The 18,265-nt window shown below is 33.4% G+C and overlaps 1 protein-coding gene and 1 pseudogene across 1 annotated transcript; both read right to left on the bottom strand.

Annotated features, from left to right (window-relative positions):
* Positions 1-307: 307 nt before the first annotated feature.
* Positions 308-1,307, bottom strand: LOC129942499 (uncharacterized). The gene is made up of 2 exons (XM_056051473.1): positions 686-1,307; positions 308-611 (listed from the first exon to the last, which is right to left on the bottom strand). The coding sequence occupies exons 1-2, from the start codon at positions 1,265-1,267 to the stop codon at positions 594-596; spliced, it is 600 nt and encodes a 199-aa protein (XP_055907448.1). The 5' UTR covers positions 1,268-1,307; the 3' UTR covers positions 308-593.
* Positions 1,308-12,254: 10,947 nt separating this feature from the next.
* LOC129941320 (CLK4-associating serine/arginine rich protein-like) lies at positions 12,255-13,717 on the bottom strand (annotated as a pseudogene).
* Positions 13,718-18,265: the final 4,548 nt, after the last annotated feature.

Genomic DNA, 18,265 nt, shown 5'->3' with positions numbered 1-18,265 from the left:
AAAAATCGTGCTTAATAGCTGGAATATTGTCAAGATCTAAATATTCGGAACGAACAATCTCGTGTATTTTTGCAATATTTTCGGAACTTAAGTTTGGATTTATGTCATACTTATCCTGCGTTTCTTCAAATATATCTATAGCAAACACATAAGGTAATTGATGATTTTCAACGTGTTTTAGCTTATCACATGAAGCAATAATCGTATGCGGAAGCAGACCGCATAACGAACAATGGACCGACATATCAGGATAATGTTTAGCTAATGACTTGTACACGCAATGTAACACTTCATCATTAATTTTTATTTTATTTGAATCTGAATTTACATTAATTTCAATTTTCGGTTTCGGTACAGTATTAGGAATAAGACAAAGTTTGATTTGAAACGATTGCAAAAAATTCCGACCCAACAGAACTGGATAAGGAATACAAGAGTCCGGAACAACATAAATTTCAATTTTTTTATAAATATCGTTAAATCCTATTTTAACGTAAAAAACTCCATATGTACTAACAGGTAAACTACCTACTCCGTAGTATCCAGTTGGTCTCAGCTTATTGCAATGTAATCCGATCGGAATCTCGGAAAGCTTAATTAAACTTATCGGACTACCGGTATCAAAAAGAGAAAGATATGTGTTACAATGCGGAACAGAATCACTAGTAGGAAAAACAACACTTACAGAATTTACTTCTTTACAAATCTTGACATCGGATAAGGCATCCACATCAGAATGGTCTTGATTAGGGCCGGAACAGAATTCTTCAATCAATGCAATAGTGCGTGCATTTTTGGGGGGTAACTTCGGGCAATCCTTCAGAATATGAACTGTTGAACCACATCTGAAGCATGATCCTTTTTGACGTTTGGGATGTGGACAAGAAGTGGAAAAATGTCCCATGCCAGAGCAATTGTAGCATTGAACAAGCATTTTTTCGGAGTCAACAACGGAAAACTTGACTTTAGGTTTCGATTCATTTTGATGCTGAGCAACTTGCGCTGAATATGATGCGGAATTTTTCGGTCTGTTAACTGCTGAATTTGATCCTCGTAGTTGAGCATAACGGTGTGCCAGTTTTTTTAATTCATCGATTGTGCGTGCTGAGTACAATATGGCGATGCTAGCGGAACGATCTTGGAACCCATCAATGATAAATTGAATAATTTGTTTCTCGTCAATATCAGCACGTGATGCAAGCTCTTGCATTTTTAAAATGTAGCCCATAATAGATGTGTTTGAAGACACAAATGGAGTACTTCGCATCTTATCAATAATGTCGGAAACTGAATAAGTGTGTCCAAAATTGGCCAAAAAAATTGCTCCGGAAATCAGAATAGGTACTTGATTCGTCAATTTGTAAGAATATTTCGGCAGCGGAGTCGGGCTTCATCAATCGGCGAATGCTTTTTAATTTGAACACACTATCACCGTGAACGGAATCACATGCTCGCTCAAAAGTGCTGATCCATTTCTTAGCATCGTAAGTATCATCACCAGAAAACAATGGTAAGGAGTATTGAATGTCCTTAAACGAAGGTTGATACGAAAGCGACGACGAACTTGCAAAATTTTCTTCTTGTCGAGCTAGTTCACGACGCAATTCAATAAGCTTAAGTTTCTTTTCAATCATCTGAATTTCTTTATCCATCTCAGCTTCATTTCCAGGAACGGATTCTTGAATCTGTTGTGACAAATCAGAATTTATTGTCTTACCAGGACGTTCAATATTTTCTGCTTCGAGGAAATGGTCTTCGGAATAATTGTCTTCACAATTTTCTTCATAAAGCTCACGTAGTTGAGCAACTTTTGCATCTGCTGCAAATTGTATGTTTCGCTCGGTTAACCAAGCTACCAATTCTTGCTTCTTCATTGTTGATGACATAATATCAAAATTTCGGAAAATTAAATAAAACGTTGAAGGTATTTAGGGCTGGCCCACTTCTGAAGTTGTAGACGATGACTTGGTTTAAAAGATTTTTATTTATTTAAACAAGACTGTTTCGTCTCACAGATATTTTATTTATGATAATTTGTTTAATGATTTTCTTATTCTCTATTTTTTACTCTGACATTGATGTAATTAAAATAATAAGCAGCAAGTGAAAATTAAACAAGTAGGGAGATAAGAAATGTATGAATGTGAGATACATATGTATGTATACAACTTAGGATGGCATAAATACATATTTACACCTTTTTTAATTGTATGTGGAGACTTTAACTCAAATATTCTTAAAGATTTTTCTTTAATTAATAGTATGAGTGCACTTAATTTAACTCTAGTAAATACTTCAGTTCCAACTCATTTTACCAAGGATAGCAGTACACTCCTGGATGTATTTTTTGTTAGCCACCCATACAAAGTCCTTCACTTGAATCAACTCTCTGTGCCTTGCTTTTCCCGTCATGATATGATTCAATTAACATACCAATGTGAACCTATTAGAACTGAGAATTTGTTTATTTTCCGTGATTTTTAAAATATCAATCTAGAACATTTACGAAACGATCTCCTTGCAGTAGACTGGTTCAGGATTTATTTTATGCACCACGTTGATGATCAAGTATGTTTCATGCAAAATAACATTAAAAAACTTTTAGATACTCATGTTCCGCTCATAACAAAATCTTTCAGGTCGGTTTACTCATGTCCATGGTTTACTAATGAAATTACAAATTTATTGCACCAGCGAGATCAAGCCTATATGCGATGGAAAAGATTTAGGTTAGATGTACTTTACAACAATTACCGTGTACTGAGAAATAGAGTAACCTGCAAAACAAACGAGGCAAAAAGACGTTATTATGCCCCAAGACTGGAACCTTCGCAGGCTAAACATAAATTATGGAAAAATCTAAAAGATATTGGAGTGGGCAAACAAGTAAACCGACAAAGCATCAATGTTGATTGTAATGAGTTAAATAAAATGTTTGTTTCTGCTTCTTCCTTAAGAGCTGGTGAAGCACCATAAAACTGTGACCACGCTGGTGAAGCACCATACAACTGTGACCACTCTAACAGTGGTAATTCTTCCACCATTCTTCGAGATCAATTAGCCGAGTATCTTTCTGGTAACTCTTTCTCCATGCCCTACTTTAGCTTCACAGCTGTTGATGATACAGATGTTTTAGAAAGCGTTTTGTCAATAAAATCTAACTCCACTAGTTTTGATGAGATAAGCCAAATTTTTGTTAAAATAATTTTACCTCATATCTTAAAGTACATAACACATATACATAATACCATTTTTATGACAGGTGTTTTTCCTTCTGCTTGGAAGCGGGAAAAAATAATACCAGTTCCCAAAAATCAAACCGATTTCAGACCCATTGCCATCTTATCGTTTCTCTCCAAAGTTCTTGAAAAAGTGATGAGTTTCCAAATACGTAGATTTCTTCAAGATAATAAATTACTCAGTGATAATCAGTCAGGTTTTCGTCCGAAACATAGTTGTACCACAGCTTTAATAAATGTAACAGAAGACATTAGGCAAGCGGTAGACAATGACAAAATAGCTTTCCTTATCTTGCTTGATTTCTCTAAAGCGTTTAATAAGGTAAACCACAATGTTCTGTGTAGTAAGCTTCAAAAACAATTTAATTTTTCCTTGTCATCTACAAAGCTTGTAGTCTCGTATTGAGAGGGAAGATGTCAGGCAGTTGCTATTGATAACTCCGTATCAGACTTCCTTCCACTGAGTTTAGGTGTTCCACAGGGCTCAATACTTGGTCCGCTATTCTTCTCGATGTACATAAATGACCTACCCAAATCTTTATTAAGTTCCTCAGTTGATATGTACGCCGACGACGTTCATTTTCGGAAGAGCTTTCCTTTGGGCCTTGTGGAAAATGCGGCACACGAAGTCAATGAAGATCTGTTCAGGATTTCATGCTGGTCCCAAGCGAATAGTCTCAGCTTAAATCCATCCAAGTCAAAATGTTTGGTTATTTCCAGAAAAGCGGTTGACACTTCATGTTTTCCAAAAGTGTATCTTAATAATAGTAGTATCGAATTCGTTGACTCCGCAAAAAATCTTGGTATAACATTTAACAAAACCCTTAACTGGAATAACCATATTAGATTGACACTGGGTAGGGTATATGGAGGCCTTCGCATGCTTTGGACAACACAAAAAATCACTCCGTTAAAAACCAGAATAATCCTAGCAAAAACGCTACTTATTCCAATTTTGCTGTTTGGGTGTGAAATTTTTAGCAACTGTGACTATGAGCACAAGCGAAAACTCAACGTGGCATACAACAGTATCGCGCGGTATATTTTTGGACTCAAAAAATATGAACACGTGTCCTCTTTTGCCAGATCTATTTATGGTATCAGTCTTGAAGATCTTTTTAAGTTGAAAACGCTGACCCTACTTCATAATATTCTTCAAATGCGTCAACCTACCAACCTTTATAGCAGGGTCTGTTTTACGCGTTCATCTAGAACTCCGGATCTCGTGCCTATTCGCCATACGTTTTTGGTTTCTGAACGACAATTCTTTATCTTTGCTATTCGGCTTTGGAATTCCCTACCACAACCCTTAAAATTTATAAGTTGCAGAACACTGTTCAGAGTTAAACTGAAGCAATTCCTGGGAGAGTCTCGACGATGATGATGATTATTAATTTTATTTGTATTAGTATTATGTGTACCCATTATTCTTCAATTTAACATTTATCATACATTATATAATTTTAATTTTGGAGTAATTATAAATTAAATTGTGAGTACATAATTAAGTTTATTTTCTTTCTGAACTTGTAAAACGCTGTATGTAACACTTACATTAAATAATATACATATCATAGAATTTTCTTTGAAGCTTGCACTATATAAATGAGATATTGTATCTTACTGTGTAAGTTATTAAATAAATAAATTGAATTGAATTGAATTGAATGCAAAGAATTATTAAATGGTGTAAACTGGAAATTATTGTACTGTTTTTTAAATTCAATTTATAAGTACAGAAATCTTTTAATTGATTTATTTAAATCAATTCATTTATATTTTGTTATATAAACTAAAATCGCTTAATATACTTTGCCGACGGCTATGAAAAAGCTTTACAAAATTCGTTATGTTCATTTGAACTGTATTAAAATATTTATAAATAAATGAATTACTTACTTACTTACTTTGTAGGCTTTCTTGTTGGGTTAAAAATTGTGTTAGTTGAATTATTCTTAACAATTTTAAAATAACCAACAATATTTTTTTTATAAAAAAAATAGTTTAGTTTAGTTTTGTTTAATATATTTTTAGTCAAAAACAAATTTTTACCAATTTAAGTAGCATTTCTTAAATTTTTTCAAATTAGATGAATGAAAATAATTTAAGAAATATCAAGGACCGAACATCAATTTTTACACAATTTGCGTACTATTTTTGTAGATTTTATTTTTCTTATAAAAAACGGACTATTGAATTTTTATAAAAAAAAGTTACTGAATATCGAAAACAATATTTTCTATGAAATAAAAAAAGTTTGGAGACAATATTTTTAATTTTTGAAAAGTTACTTGAGTCGAAAATCAATTTTTACCAACTTTTATAAATATAAAGGCTTATAATAAAAAAAAAAAACAAAACTTTTAATGCGATTTTTCTGAAAATGTTTCTTAATGTTGAGAACAATATTTCATATAAGTGAAAATTAGTTGGAAGCCATAATCTCAAATTTTTTGAAAAGATATTTCAGTCAAAATTTACTTTGGGATTTTATTACTTATAAAAAAAACTGTCAATTCGATTTTTCTAAAAATTTTACTTGATATCAAAAACGTTATTCTTCGTTGCGAAAAATTGTTTTGGAGATAAAACCAATTTTTGTTAGTAAAATTTTCGAGGTGAAAACATTTATTTCAGTTTTTTTGATTTATAAAAAAAACCATTAGTTGGATTTTTTCCAAAAATATTTTTGTTTGGTATCACGTTACAATTTACAATATATAATATAAAATTTAATTCAAGTTTCTAGCGCCATTGGTTCGTGAGATATTTAGGGTTAACCAATTTTTCAAATTGCTGTGGTTAAGAGAGCCCTTTCTGCATCTTTCTGCATCTTTCTGTCTTTTTATCTGTATAATACAATTTATTTTAAGTTGATATCTCTTCTGGTTCTTGAGCTATGGACGACGAAAAAAACGTCGTGAACGTACGGACGAACGGATGTACGAACGTATGTGCACACGCACTCACGGACATCTTCCTAAAAAATCTTTTATTTCGAATCTAGGGACCTTGAAACTCCGAGAAATGTCAAAATGTTCAATTCGACAAATCGGATCCATTACAATAACTTCCTATGGGAAGTTAAAAAAAATGACAATCAAACATCTTCTAACCACCTTCCCTATATTTTAATGAAATCAAAACAATATCACCTTACAAGAACTCATCAAAAACCCTACTTTAGATGATTTGTATCAAGGAACTTTCATTTATGAAAAAGATTAATTTGATTTCAAAATTTTAATTTTTAATATTCCTACAAATGTTACTGCTTTTTTCCTTACTATTTTCTGTAATTTTTTATTACTTTAAATACATTTATAATAATAATAATAAAGGTTCTCATGTTTAGCTAATGAAACGTAGTTAATTCCTTTTGAGAATGAAAGTTAGTCCAACGAAGCTGCGAGTAAGATTTTATTAATTTATATTTTGTCATTAAAAAAAAAGTTTTTTTTTTTCTTGAGAAAATATCCTGTTTCTTTATTATATAAGCTCCTTCTTTCAGGATATAAAATATGTCAAAGAGAACTGCATCTACATTTAATTAAGAGTTACAAAATAAAAAGAAAAAAATAAAACATTACTCAGAGTAATGTTGTCATAAAATAAAGATTAATTTCATAACGTTAAGTTCTACTTGTTTCTAAAAGAAACAATCTTACTAGGCACTCATTTAAATCTCTAAGGGTTGCACACAGCTTCATCTAGTATTGGATTTGATGGAACGAAATCTTTCTAAAAATCAATAAGTTTGGTAGAATTCTGCCTTACTCCCAAAAATAACAATTCCAAATGGAAAAGTAGGAGAAAACTATTGGTGTTCATCTTACTTTCTATATACGAGTACATCCATATCCTAAGTGGCAGCAGCTTCCATTAGGATGAGTTAACGAGAGTCATGCAGCAGTTCAATATCCAACATCAATCTAACAAACGAAACTCACGAAACGTGAATAAAGATGCATTAACGCGGGGAGTATTGGGATGTGCGCTCACTGCACAAATAGCATGAAAATGGAAAATCGTGCAGTGGAATTTTCAAAACGTGCACCCTTATTATTTCCTTTTTATGTCAAGAACAGAAAATTATTCCACCACAATTCAAAGCAAGTTAATATTGTGCTGAGAAACGTCCAGTGTTAAAATGAACGAAAAATTGAGTGACGTGCATATTGTTATAAAATGTGCATCCAATTCAATTATTTTCATTTCCTTTCTCGAACTCAAATCAATTTTGTAATTTAGTGAAAAGTCAAATGTTTGTGAATATAAAATGCAAAGTTTTAGTCATTCTCAAAGTAATTTTAGATATAGCTGTAAATAAATATGAAAATAACTAAATATTATTATCCTTTTTCTAAATTGTGAAAATTCACTAAAAAATAAAGACACGACTTAAAAGCTGTTTTTAAAATAATATGACAAAAATCGACGAATTGCAGCTGATATTTTAATTTTCACTGAATTTGGCATCAAGCTCTCTTTTCGAAAATTCGTTCATATTTTAATTTTCAATGAGGAATCAAAAACTATGTAGAATTGAATGCTTCCAAAACTTAATACTGTATTCTGTCGCAAAAGAATAACTCTACCGAAACCATCTCTTGTGGAGTAATATAATGTTTGAAGTCTTCGTAAACTTAGGTTTTCTCTGACGATGAAAGAAGTTTTTTTAAAACATAGCTCTAAAAATAATAGGCGACCGTTGTCTAACTGAAACATTTGCACCTAATCAACATCGTAGAAATGTATTTTGTCCATCATTATTGCATCGCTTATTCAATACACAATGCTGTAGTGAAATATTTAGTTTCATTTCTCCCCTCTAAAAATTCAACCGTAATACTTGTACCTCTTGAAATGCTCAGTTTACCCTCTAGCACAATTTTCGACACATTATTAAGTGCAGAGATTCTTATTTTTAGCCGCACTGCACGAATGTTGAATGCTAAATCAATGGCAATAGGAAAATCACATCAATAATGGGTTGGGAAAATGACATTCAATATATATTATCTATACTAAGTATTATACCCGACATTACCATGATACAGAAGTCGAAAAAAGAGGGTCGGATATATCAGTCCATCTATCTGTCTATCCTCCGTCCTACATCCAAAAATGTTACCCGTTGTATGAAATTAAAAATAAGTGTTTGCTCAGGTATTCCACAAGGGAGTCACTTGGGCCCTCTATTGCAATTGTGAATTAAATTATTTCTAATTGTACGTTCTCTTTAAGAGGTTATTGTACGAGTATCTTTGAATGATCTTACTAAGGATATTACTAGCCTTATTATGCAAAGACACAGTGTGAGCATAAGGAAAGCAAGAGAGGAGGTGTCGGTGCACATTGGTTTTGAATTGTGACTTACAACAGAGAGTAAAGTTGTGAGGAATGGAGGGGCCTACAGTTTAATGCCGAATCCGAACAGCTAATTTGAGAAAGCACTTTTAATGACAAGAATTACTCTTGGAGGATTTGTCGATTCCTCGCAAAAAACAATACCCGTACTTTTTTTTTAAATTAAGGTGGCACAAACAGGGATTGAACCCAAGAAATTTGGCGTGACAGCCCTACACACTTACCACTATACACGCCACGGGTACTATCTTTATAGAATACACTGTTCAAATAAAGTTTAAAAAGCGTGCGAGACGAAACTTAACGACGATTTTAAAGCGACGTCAAGGAACTTACGATCAATTTAAATGCTCCACGTTGAATACTCGCTACGAGGCTTAAGTAAGTTGAAGGAGCACCAGCCCAGAGTTGGGAGTCATACTCAACTTAAAACGTGTATAAGTCTTGTAGATAACAGTCAGATCAGAAGGGAAGATAATAGATAGATAGATAACAGCCACAAGAGGAGGCTGGTGACATACACGCCGAGAATATCCAAATGTTCAATCTCATTGATGCAAGTGCAATCCATGGATAATGACAAGGGGGGTATATCTCTCTTTAACGATGCAAGGCAGCATTGGGTTTTAAGGGAAGTAAACACTAAGATATTTGAATTGATAAGTTATCTTTATCTCACCATTGTTGAAATACCATTTTTCAGCTGCTGCTCTTCTACTTCCATTGCTAAAAATTACTACTTCAGACTTTTCTAAGTTTACAGCAAGGTTCCAATTATTGCAATATCTGCCGAAGCTATCCATAATCGATTATAGGGTACTAGGTCTGTCAGAAAGAAATACTGTCGTGAGCGTACAAAACATTTATTTGCATACCATTCACAGTGAGACCAGTTGGAAGTTCTAAGTGTAGATCGTTTAGGAATAGTACAAATAGAAGGGCACTCAGTACGCATCCTTGTTTGACTCCTTTGGATGTCTGGAAGAAGCTAGACGTACTAGTTCCATACCAGACTGTAGCAGTCGTATCTTTGTACAATAAACGTATAATAGACACCAGTTTTGTAGAGAAATTTACGAAAAAAGCGTAAAGCTTTTTCTTCTGGCTCAGCTAATGTTGGATGATACAAGAATGATTGTAGGCTTGGTCAACTGCAATATTTTATTTTCTGTATGCAGCCTGGTATTCGTCGAGTATGTTGTTCTCTTCAATCCAGAGAGTGAGCCTCTTAAGCAGAATTGTTGTAAATATTTTGTAAAGCGTGTCCAGAAAGGAGAGACCACGATAGTTGGAAGCGATACTGGCATCCCCCTTTTTGTATATTTCCTGTTTCAAAGATATCTTTTAGTAGAGTATGTATCTCTTCAACAAATGAAATGCTTGCGTTTTCGTAGAACTCATTCGGAATACCATCTATACCGGGTGCTTTGTTTTCTTTTGTTGTTTCTATTGCTGAGGACACTTCAGATAGTTCTATTTGACTATCAAACATTGGAATATGAATGGTTACGAAAACTGTTATAGGTATCGTAATTATTCGTACCGAATTATAAGATGAACAGCAGTAGTCAATGACTGATGATCCTCTACTCGATACGAATGTGAATTATCCACTTGTATCACCAAAGCTTCTTCCATTAAGAATAAACGCACCAATTTCTTCCAGAAACTTAAGAAATTCATTGCAGTTTGTGTCAGTTATACAATCTTTTGAACTTTAATCATTTTCACTCTCAAAAAGGCATTCCTCATTTAGTTGCTGCATAAAATTAAAAATTAAATTGTTTGCTTTAATTTAACAAAATTAAACTGAAAGTATTGCAAGCCTGCAGTATACTGCATGCAGAAAACTCTATGAGCATCTCCATCATGCCTTAGGAATAACTTTTAATTCTCATTGAAATTCAATGAGTTCGAGTTAATTCTGGTGCCTGGAAGTAATTTTATTCAATATAATCCAAGTTTCTAAAATAGTTTGTTCAAGTTTATAGCATAAATAATATGTACATAAGATATTATGCATGCAAGATTGCAGGGCAGTCTATTTTAATCTTTAAGTTGATAGCTGCAGTTTATTGGAATTCAACAGTCCTTCTGGTTGTTCTGAAACAAAAGGGAGATTTGAATATTTATATTGTTTTAATTAAGATTATTTATATCATGAACGCTTTTATGCTGACCACACGACCCTGGCTGATACGGCTTATCAGGCTTTAAATTCTGTTACTTAAAGGAAACTAATTTAAGTATGATTATTATAAGTGATTAAGAAAATATAACAAAGATGTAAGATTTATCATGCTTCACGAATTCCATCCTTCAGGTCTTGAAACGATTATGGAACAATGTCACAGATCTTACAACAAGACACTATAATTGATTTTAGGAAACGTTTGGTAACCGCATAGTTTAACGTGACGGTCTCGTGAATTGGTCTTAACGCCGCCGCTTGATGTGAAGAAGATAGTCTTCAATGATAAGACTGAAACAATGACCATTTTAACATTTCAGTAGTCGACAATCTTTTTTTAACTTCGGCGGAGCTGAAATAACAACTCTCTAGCGATTATTTCTCTCACTATCATTTGTTTGAGTTCGATTTGAATTCGCGGCACCACCTCGATCATAGTTTCTTGAAGGAGGTTGATATCGATTTGTTTCTCGATATCAATTTATTCTTGTTCGAGATCTTGATCTAGATCTACGAATACGAGAATTATCACGATCACGATGATACCTTGTACGATCGTCTATGTCTATGAGTTGATCGACTGCGGGAGCGTCTTCTTATTCGATATTTATCACGACTATAACTTCGTCTGGATCAGGTTTTGTCTCGATTGGGACTATTTCTGTAATTGTTTCTAGTAATTTTAGAAAATTTTTTACTACACTGAGATGCTGAACGACTTCTGGGCTTTGGTTTTATTACATCGGACGTTTCTTCCTCAGATGTTTTGCCATCACTTGATTTTGGAGTACCATATTTGTGTCGAAGTTCTCTTTGTCTCCTTCGAAGCTTTAGCACCAATTCACGCATCTCATCTTCTCGTTCTTGTTGCTGTTGAAGTTGACGTTCAGTCTTCTCAATTTCAGTTTTTTTATCAGCTTTACATTGTTTATTTAGAAGAATTTGCATCCTGCGTTTTAACCGCTCCCTTGGATTAAGGAGTGTTTTGTTTCCATTTCCATTGCCACTACTTCATACTTTGGTCTCGGTAGAGCTAGAAAGATTTGTTCCATGTGCTGTGAGAATATTTTTGCTACTCTGTTTACCAGTACCAGAAGGTTCAAGACCGAAGTTTGCCCCCTGGCCAGATGAATGGGGGAACGGATAGGATTTATCAGACGATGTTTTAACGTCCATTAATCCTTGATCTTCCTTTTCGTCATCATTACTGTGTTCATCTTCAGTTCCGCCTGCAGCAAGAGTTGTGTCTTCATCTGATTCCGACGTATCTCCGGGCTTTTTGCGACCATAGTATCTCTTTATGGTTGGTGGTTCTTCGTTCAGAGGCTGAGGAAGCTCAATTTTAACTTTTTCGGGAGCTGGCTTTGTCTGAGCAGCAACAGCAACATTTCTACGGATTGGTAAAGTGGGATACTGAATCATAAGAGGAGGCGGCTGCAGCGGTGGCGGACCACTGAAGAAGGAAGAATTTTAGGAGGAACTGGCACAGTTTCGATTAATTTATCAGGTGGCCATGGTTTGGTTCCCGACGACTTCGAAGTGCTTTGATTTCTTGGTGAATATCTTCGTTTCTCCCCTCGATATTCCGGCAATGAATTACTGGATGAACTGCTTGATGAGCTATGTAGCTTTCGACGATAAGATCAAGACGGCGAACGCCTTGATCTGGATCTTGATCGCCGGTATCTTCTTCCTCGAGTTCTACTTCGGCTCCTTCTGCTTCGTTTTGATCTACTCGAACTCCGACGATACCGCCCACGACTGTGACTTTTACTCCGACTTCTATATTGATACTGCTTTGGACGTTTTTGTCTTTTTTCATTGACCTGTTTAAGCTTTTCGAGATTTTCTTTGACCTTCTGAGCATACGTTATCTGTCCCGCTTGCTATAAACTACTCTCTGCCATCGATTTCATCCCCTTGTTAAGGTTAATAAGGATTTTTGAATGCGGTTGGAGCTCATCTTCGCCTCCAAATGATGTTACTTGATTTTTCCAGAATTCTCCGGCGACGGTAATAGCGAATCGTTTTCCTTTTGAGCTCTTCGTTCTCTCCTACTTTTCCTTCCACTTAGCTTCATCTTCTCTTGTCCCTTCGTCGACATCCTTTGTGAGATAGGAATAGAAATCGTTGATAAGCATCTAATAGTTCCTGCCGCATGCATTCAACTCGTGGGCCTGAGATGTGTCAAGCTTTGAAATATCTATCGATCTATCTACGTCCATATCAATTTTTGAACCCACAGAATCATTATTATCGTCATTTTGTTGCACGGTGGACGCACTGCGTCGTCATAGGAGTAAGCTATTGCAGTGCCTGATTGCTTTTTCTTGCTTTAATTTGTTTTCGCTTCTAACTGGGCATTGGTTCCATACTGCTCTTCGAGATACAATTGATGCAAGAATTTTTCTTCTGGTATATTCAAGAAATCGTTCTGTGCTAATATACGATAACGTTCGTAGTTACATTGCCTTTCATCGGATCCGATTTCCTCTCACGTCGTAGTGGTCTTCGCAGCCACTGGTATATGGTCCAAATGGGCACGCACATCGAATCGGTCGATAAGATTGTCCTGCTGTCCTTGCCATGGAACTATGATAGCGGCGCCGCCGTCGCCTGCTGCAGCTACTGCTGCAATTGTATAAATTGAGTTGGATCGGCTTTAATTTTTTCATAAAAATCTTGTCTCCGTTCGGCTCTTTTCCTATAATCCACAATCATTCCGTGAATTTTTCGTTCTTGACGCCGAGCTTCGTGCCACATTTTGTTTTAACTTTAGCATCAAATTTTCGATTTATTATACTATGAATATTTTAGGGAAAAAGTTTGTATTATTTGAGTAAAAATTAAACAAATCACAACCAAAAAATATACAAAATAAAATTATTCAGAAAAATGCCGCAAGCCACACCACACCACAGAAAAGGTACATGTTGGGAAAAGCCAAAAAATGGCCACCTAGATTAGACTACATCACAGCTAGTTGTCGCGGTCAAATGCCAGAAATCACATAAGAATTAAAAAAACAGAAGACAATCTTTCGAATAAAGTAAATTTCATGTCAATTAATAAAAAAATCATCATCCATTTATTCCATTCCAATGTTCTTTATTTCTAAAAAACACACTTTATACCCTTAGGCGTATATAAATAAAAATTAATGATTAAGCCTATTAGAAGAACTCAGCATGTTACAATAAAGTTTACTGAGCTTTATAAAGATACATTACATTAACATACATTGTGTTGTATTGATTAATTTCTGTTTCCAGAAATGACGACATTTTAAAGAGTGACTGACCTTTGAAAATTTTTAAAATAAGCTGAATAAGTGTTTTTGAATTAAGAACTTAACTTAATTTGCATAGCAAATTAAATAGAGGAAAATTCTCAAAGGTCATTTTGGTGGCAAACAAAAATAAAAATAAATGAACACAGATAACATTCTCAACGTGAAGGGATTAGAATTATCATAACTTCAGAATGTTTCACAGAGTTAATGTAATCTGATCTTTTGGCTGTTCCAATAAGAGGTTTTATTTTCAAATTGAAAAAAATTAGTATTTTTAAGGAAAGATTCAAGGCTTATGTTATTGTAAAGAGAAATTAACAAGTAAGTCACAAACAGACCTTGCTGCGCGACTCAAAAATAACATTTAAATATTAAAAACTATATTTTTCATATAAAGAAATAGTTAAGTTTGAAAATCTAGTTTTTTTAAATGGATTTTTAGTCTAAACCAAATTTTTACCAATTTTAGGGGCATTTTTAAAATGTTCTGAAATTGGATGAACGAAATTTATTTGAGAAATATCAAGAACCGAACATCTACTTTTACCAAATTTGTAGATTTTATTTAATTATGAAAAACGAACTGTTGGATTTGTATAAAAAAAACTAAAAAGTCTGAAGGCAATATTTTAAATTTTTGAAAAGCTATTTTAGTCCAAAGTTAATTTTTACCAACTTTTAGTTTTGTTTTTTTTTAGGTTTTTATTTTTTGTAAAAAAAACTGTCAATTCGATTTTTCTCAAAATCTTACCAGAAGTTTAAAACTTTATTTTCCGTTGCACAGAATTGTTTGTAATTGGATTTTTTTCAAAAAATATACTTATTTGGTATCACGTTACAAATATTATATAAAATTTAATTCAAGTCTCTAAAATTTTTAGTTCATGAGATATTTAGGGTTAACCAAAATTTTCACCTTTTTTTAAAAGTATCTGTGTAACAAAATTTATTTGAAATCGATATCTCTTCTGGTTCTTGAGCTATGGACGACGAAAAAAACGTCACACAGACATGTTTCTAAAAATCTTTTATTTCGACTTTAGGGACCTTGAAACGTAGAGAAATGTCAAATGTACAATAATTTCTAATGGGAAGTTCAAAATAAGCGCCACTAGAGCCATTTCGTCTCGTACAGAAATTAAACTAGGTCTTTGATTTTCAGTTCGAAAAGTTCATCAATATCTTTAAGGAATGCCCTTCCGAAGCTTAACATTCCAAAAATGGCTAGGGCAGGACATATACACAGGAAGTGAATTATAGTTTTGCTTCCATGTTGGACTCCACGGCTTTGGCAGTAAGTATTGTGATTGATACCCAGTTTTGCTGCATGCTCTCCTATCAACCAATGTCCGGTACATATTGCATACACGTTCAATAGAACGGTTTTTGTTATAGGCCGTATTCTCCTGGGTATGGTACAATCCATTGGACTGTTCCACCTGTGCTGTAGTTGGATTCTGTCAGAAAAATTAAGAAAATGTTTCCCTTCATAGCTCCAAGAGGAAGGGTAGATTCTTGCCGGGCCAACGCATCAGCCCGTTTATTTCCGTCAATACCAGTATGGCCTGAAATCCAAATAAGAGTGACACGGAGGTTGATATTGGGGCTGGATAGTTCATCCTGAAATTGTTGGACCAGTATAGAGAATGTTGTTGCAGAATTGATAGCCATAACAGCCAGCTCACTGTCAGTGCAGATAGCCTTTTTTAACTTCCCATAGGAAGTTTTTGTAATGGGTCCGATTTGTCAAATTGAAAATTTTGACATTTCTCGACGTTTCAAGGTCCCTAGAGTCGAAATAAAAGATTTTTAGAAAGATGTCTGTGCGTGCGTGTGTACGTACGTTTGTACGTCCTTACGTCCGTGCGTCCGTACGTTCGCGACGTTTTTTTCGTCGTCCATAGCTCAAGAACCAGAAGAGATATCGACTTCAAATAAATTTTGTTATACAGATAATAAGGCAAAAAGATGCAGAAAGGGCTCTCAAGAAAATTGCGTGGGTGGTTTTTTTACCATAGCAGTTTGAAAAAAGGTGAAAATTTTGGTTAACCCTAAATATCTTACGAACCAAAAACACTAGAGACTTGAATTAAATTTTATATAATAGATTGTAACGTGATACCAAACAGGTATATTTTTTGAAAAAAATCAATATAACGTTTTTTTTTTAAAATCAATAAAACTGAAAAAAAAAATTTGTCACCTCCAAAATTTTACGACTGAAATATGATTTCATCTCTAAAACTATTTTGTGCAACGAAGAATAATGTTTTTGACATCTGATAAAATTTTGAGAAAAATCTAATTTACAGTTTTTTTATAAAAAATAAAAATCTAAAAAAAAACATTACTCAAAGTTCGTAAAAATTGAATATCGATTCAAATATCTTTTCAAAAACTTGAAATTTAGGCTTCAAGTTTATTTTATCTTATAAGAAATATTGTTTTCAACTTTTTGAAAAATGTTGAGAAAAATCGAATTGACAGTTTTCTTACAAAAAATAAAAACCTGAAAAAAAAATGTATAAAAGTTGGTAAAAATTGATTTTCGACTTGAATATCTTTTCAAAACTTTGAGATATTGGCTTTAATTTACTTTTATCTTTCAAAAAATCTTGTTGTCAACATTCAGTTAAAGTTTGAAAAAAATTGAATTCACAGTTTTTTAACAAAAAATAAAAACCTAAAAAAAAATTTATAAAAGTAGGTAAAAATTGATTTTCGACTCAAATATCTTTTCAAAACTTTGAGATATTGGCTTTAATTTACTTTTATCTGTCAAAAAATTTTGTTGTCAACATTCAGTTAAAGTTTGAAAAAAATCGAATTGACAGTTTTTTTACAAAAAATAAAATCCTAAAAAAAAATGTATAAAAGTTGTTAAAAATTGATTTTCGACTCAAATATCTTTTCAAAACTTTGAGATATTGGCTTTAATTTACATTTATCTTTCAAAAAATCTTGTTGTCAACATTCACTTAAAGTTTGAAAAAAATCGAATTAACAGTTTTTTACAAAAAATAAAAACCTAAAAACAAATTTATAAAAGTTGGTAAAAATTGATTTTCGACTCAAATATCTTTTCAAAAATTTTAAATATTGGCTTCAAAGTAATTTTATCTCATAAGAAATATTGTTTTCAACATTTGGTGAAATTTTTAAAAAATCGAATTGACAGTTTTTTTTACAAAAAATAAAACTCTAAAAAAAAAACAATACTAAAACTTCGTAAAAATTTACTTTCGACTCAAATAGATTTTCAAAACTTAAAAATATTGGCTTCAAACTTATTTTATTTTACAGAAAACATTGTTTTCGATATTCAGTGATTTTTATATAAAAATCCAACAGTCCGTTTTTCATAAAAAATAAAATCTATAAAAAATAGTACGCTAATTTGGTAAAATTGATACTAGTACAAATAGACAAACTTTTAAGCAAGACAAATCGACAGACGGGATGGGAAGTTATCAGTGTGGGTCGCATCCCAGCCTCTTTTTCTATTTTGTTTTGAGTTTTTGTATTTGTCATGCTTCTCTGATTGTTATTAATTCAGCTTGGAATACACTGGCACAATCAGGTTGACGAAAAGACTTTGAGACATGAAAGGACTCAGAAAAGATTCCAGACCTTTCACAATCCTAATTTGTCCCGACAGCAAAAATCGTGGTATTGAAGTCTTTCGTAATCTTGCCATCCTCCTAATCGTTACTGGCAGGAAAGATTACTTTAAAATCTTTACCAACGTTCAATGCAGTCTATCGCCAAAATATCCACTGGATATCATTAGTGTTCTCATGCCCATTGGGTCTGGCCAACCAAAAGTTTTTTTCTATAAGCCTTAGCCTTTCAACAAAATCGAAGGGCCCCTGTTGAGGCGATATCAGCTTTTCTTTGAACTTTCCTTAGTTTCTCGATGTTGTATTTCTTTTTAAGGGTAGACCACCACACAATTGATACACAATATAAAATAGGACGTACAACGGCTGTGCAAGTCCACAAAATCATCTTCGATTGAAGACCATTCTTTTTCCCAAAAGTTATTCTACAGACGTAAAAGGAATTGCAAGCCAGCTCAGCCCGTTCTTAAATGTTTACTTGGCAGTTTATTTTGAAATCTAGAAAGACTCTTAGATATTTCACGCTGGAGGCCCAGCTGTTAACATTTTTCAG

Source organism: Eupeodes corollae, chromosome 1, assembly GCF_945859685.1.
Source record: "Eupeodes corollae chromosome 1, idEupCoro1.1, whole genome shotgun sequence".
Lineage (NCBI taxonomy): Eukaryota > Metazoa > Arthropoda > Insecta > Diptera > Syrphidae > Eupeodes > Eupeodes corollae.
This window is presented reverse-complemented; position numbering and strand designations above follow the sequence as displayed.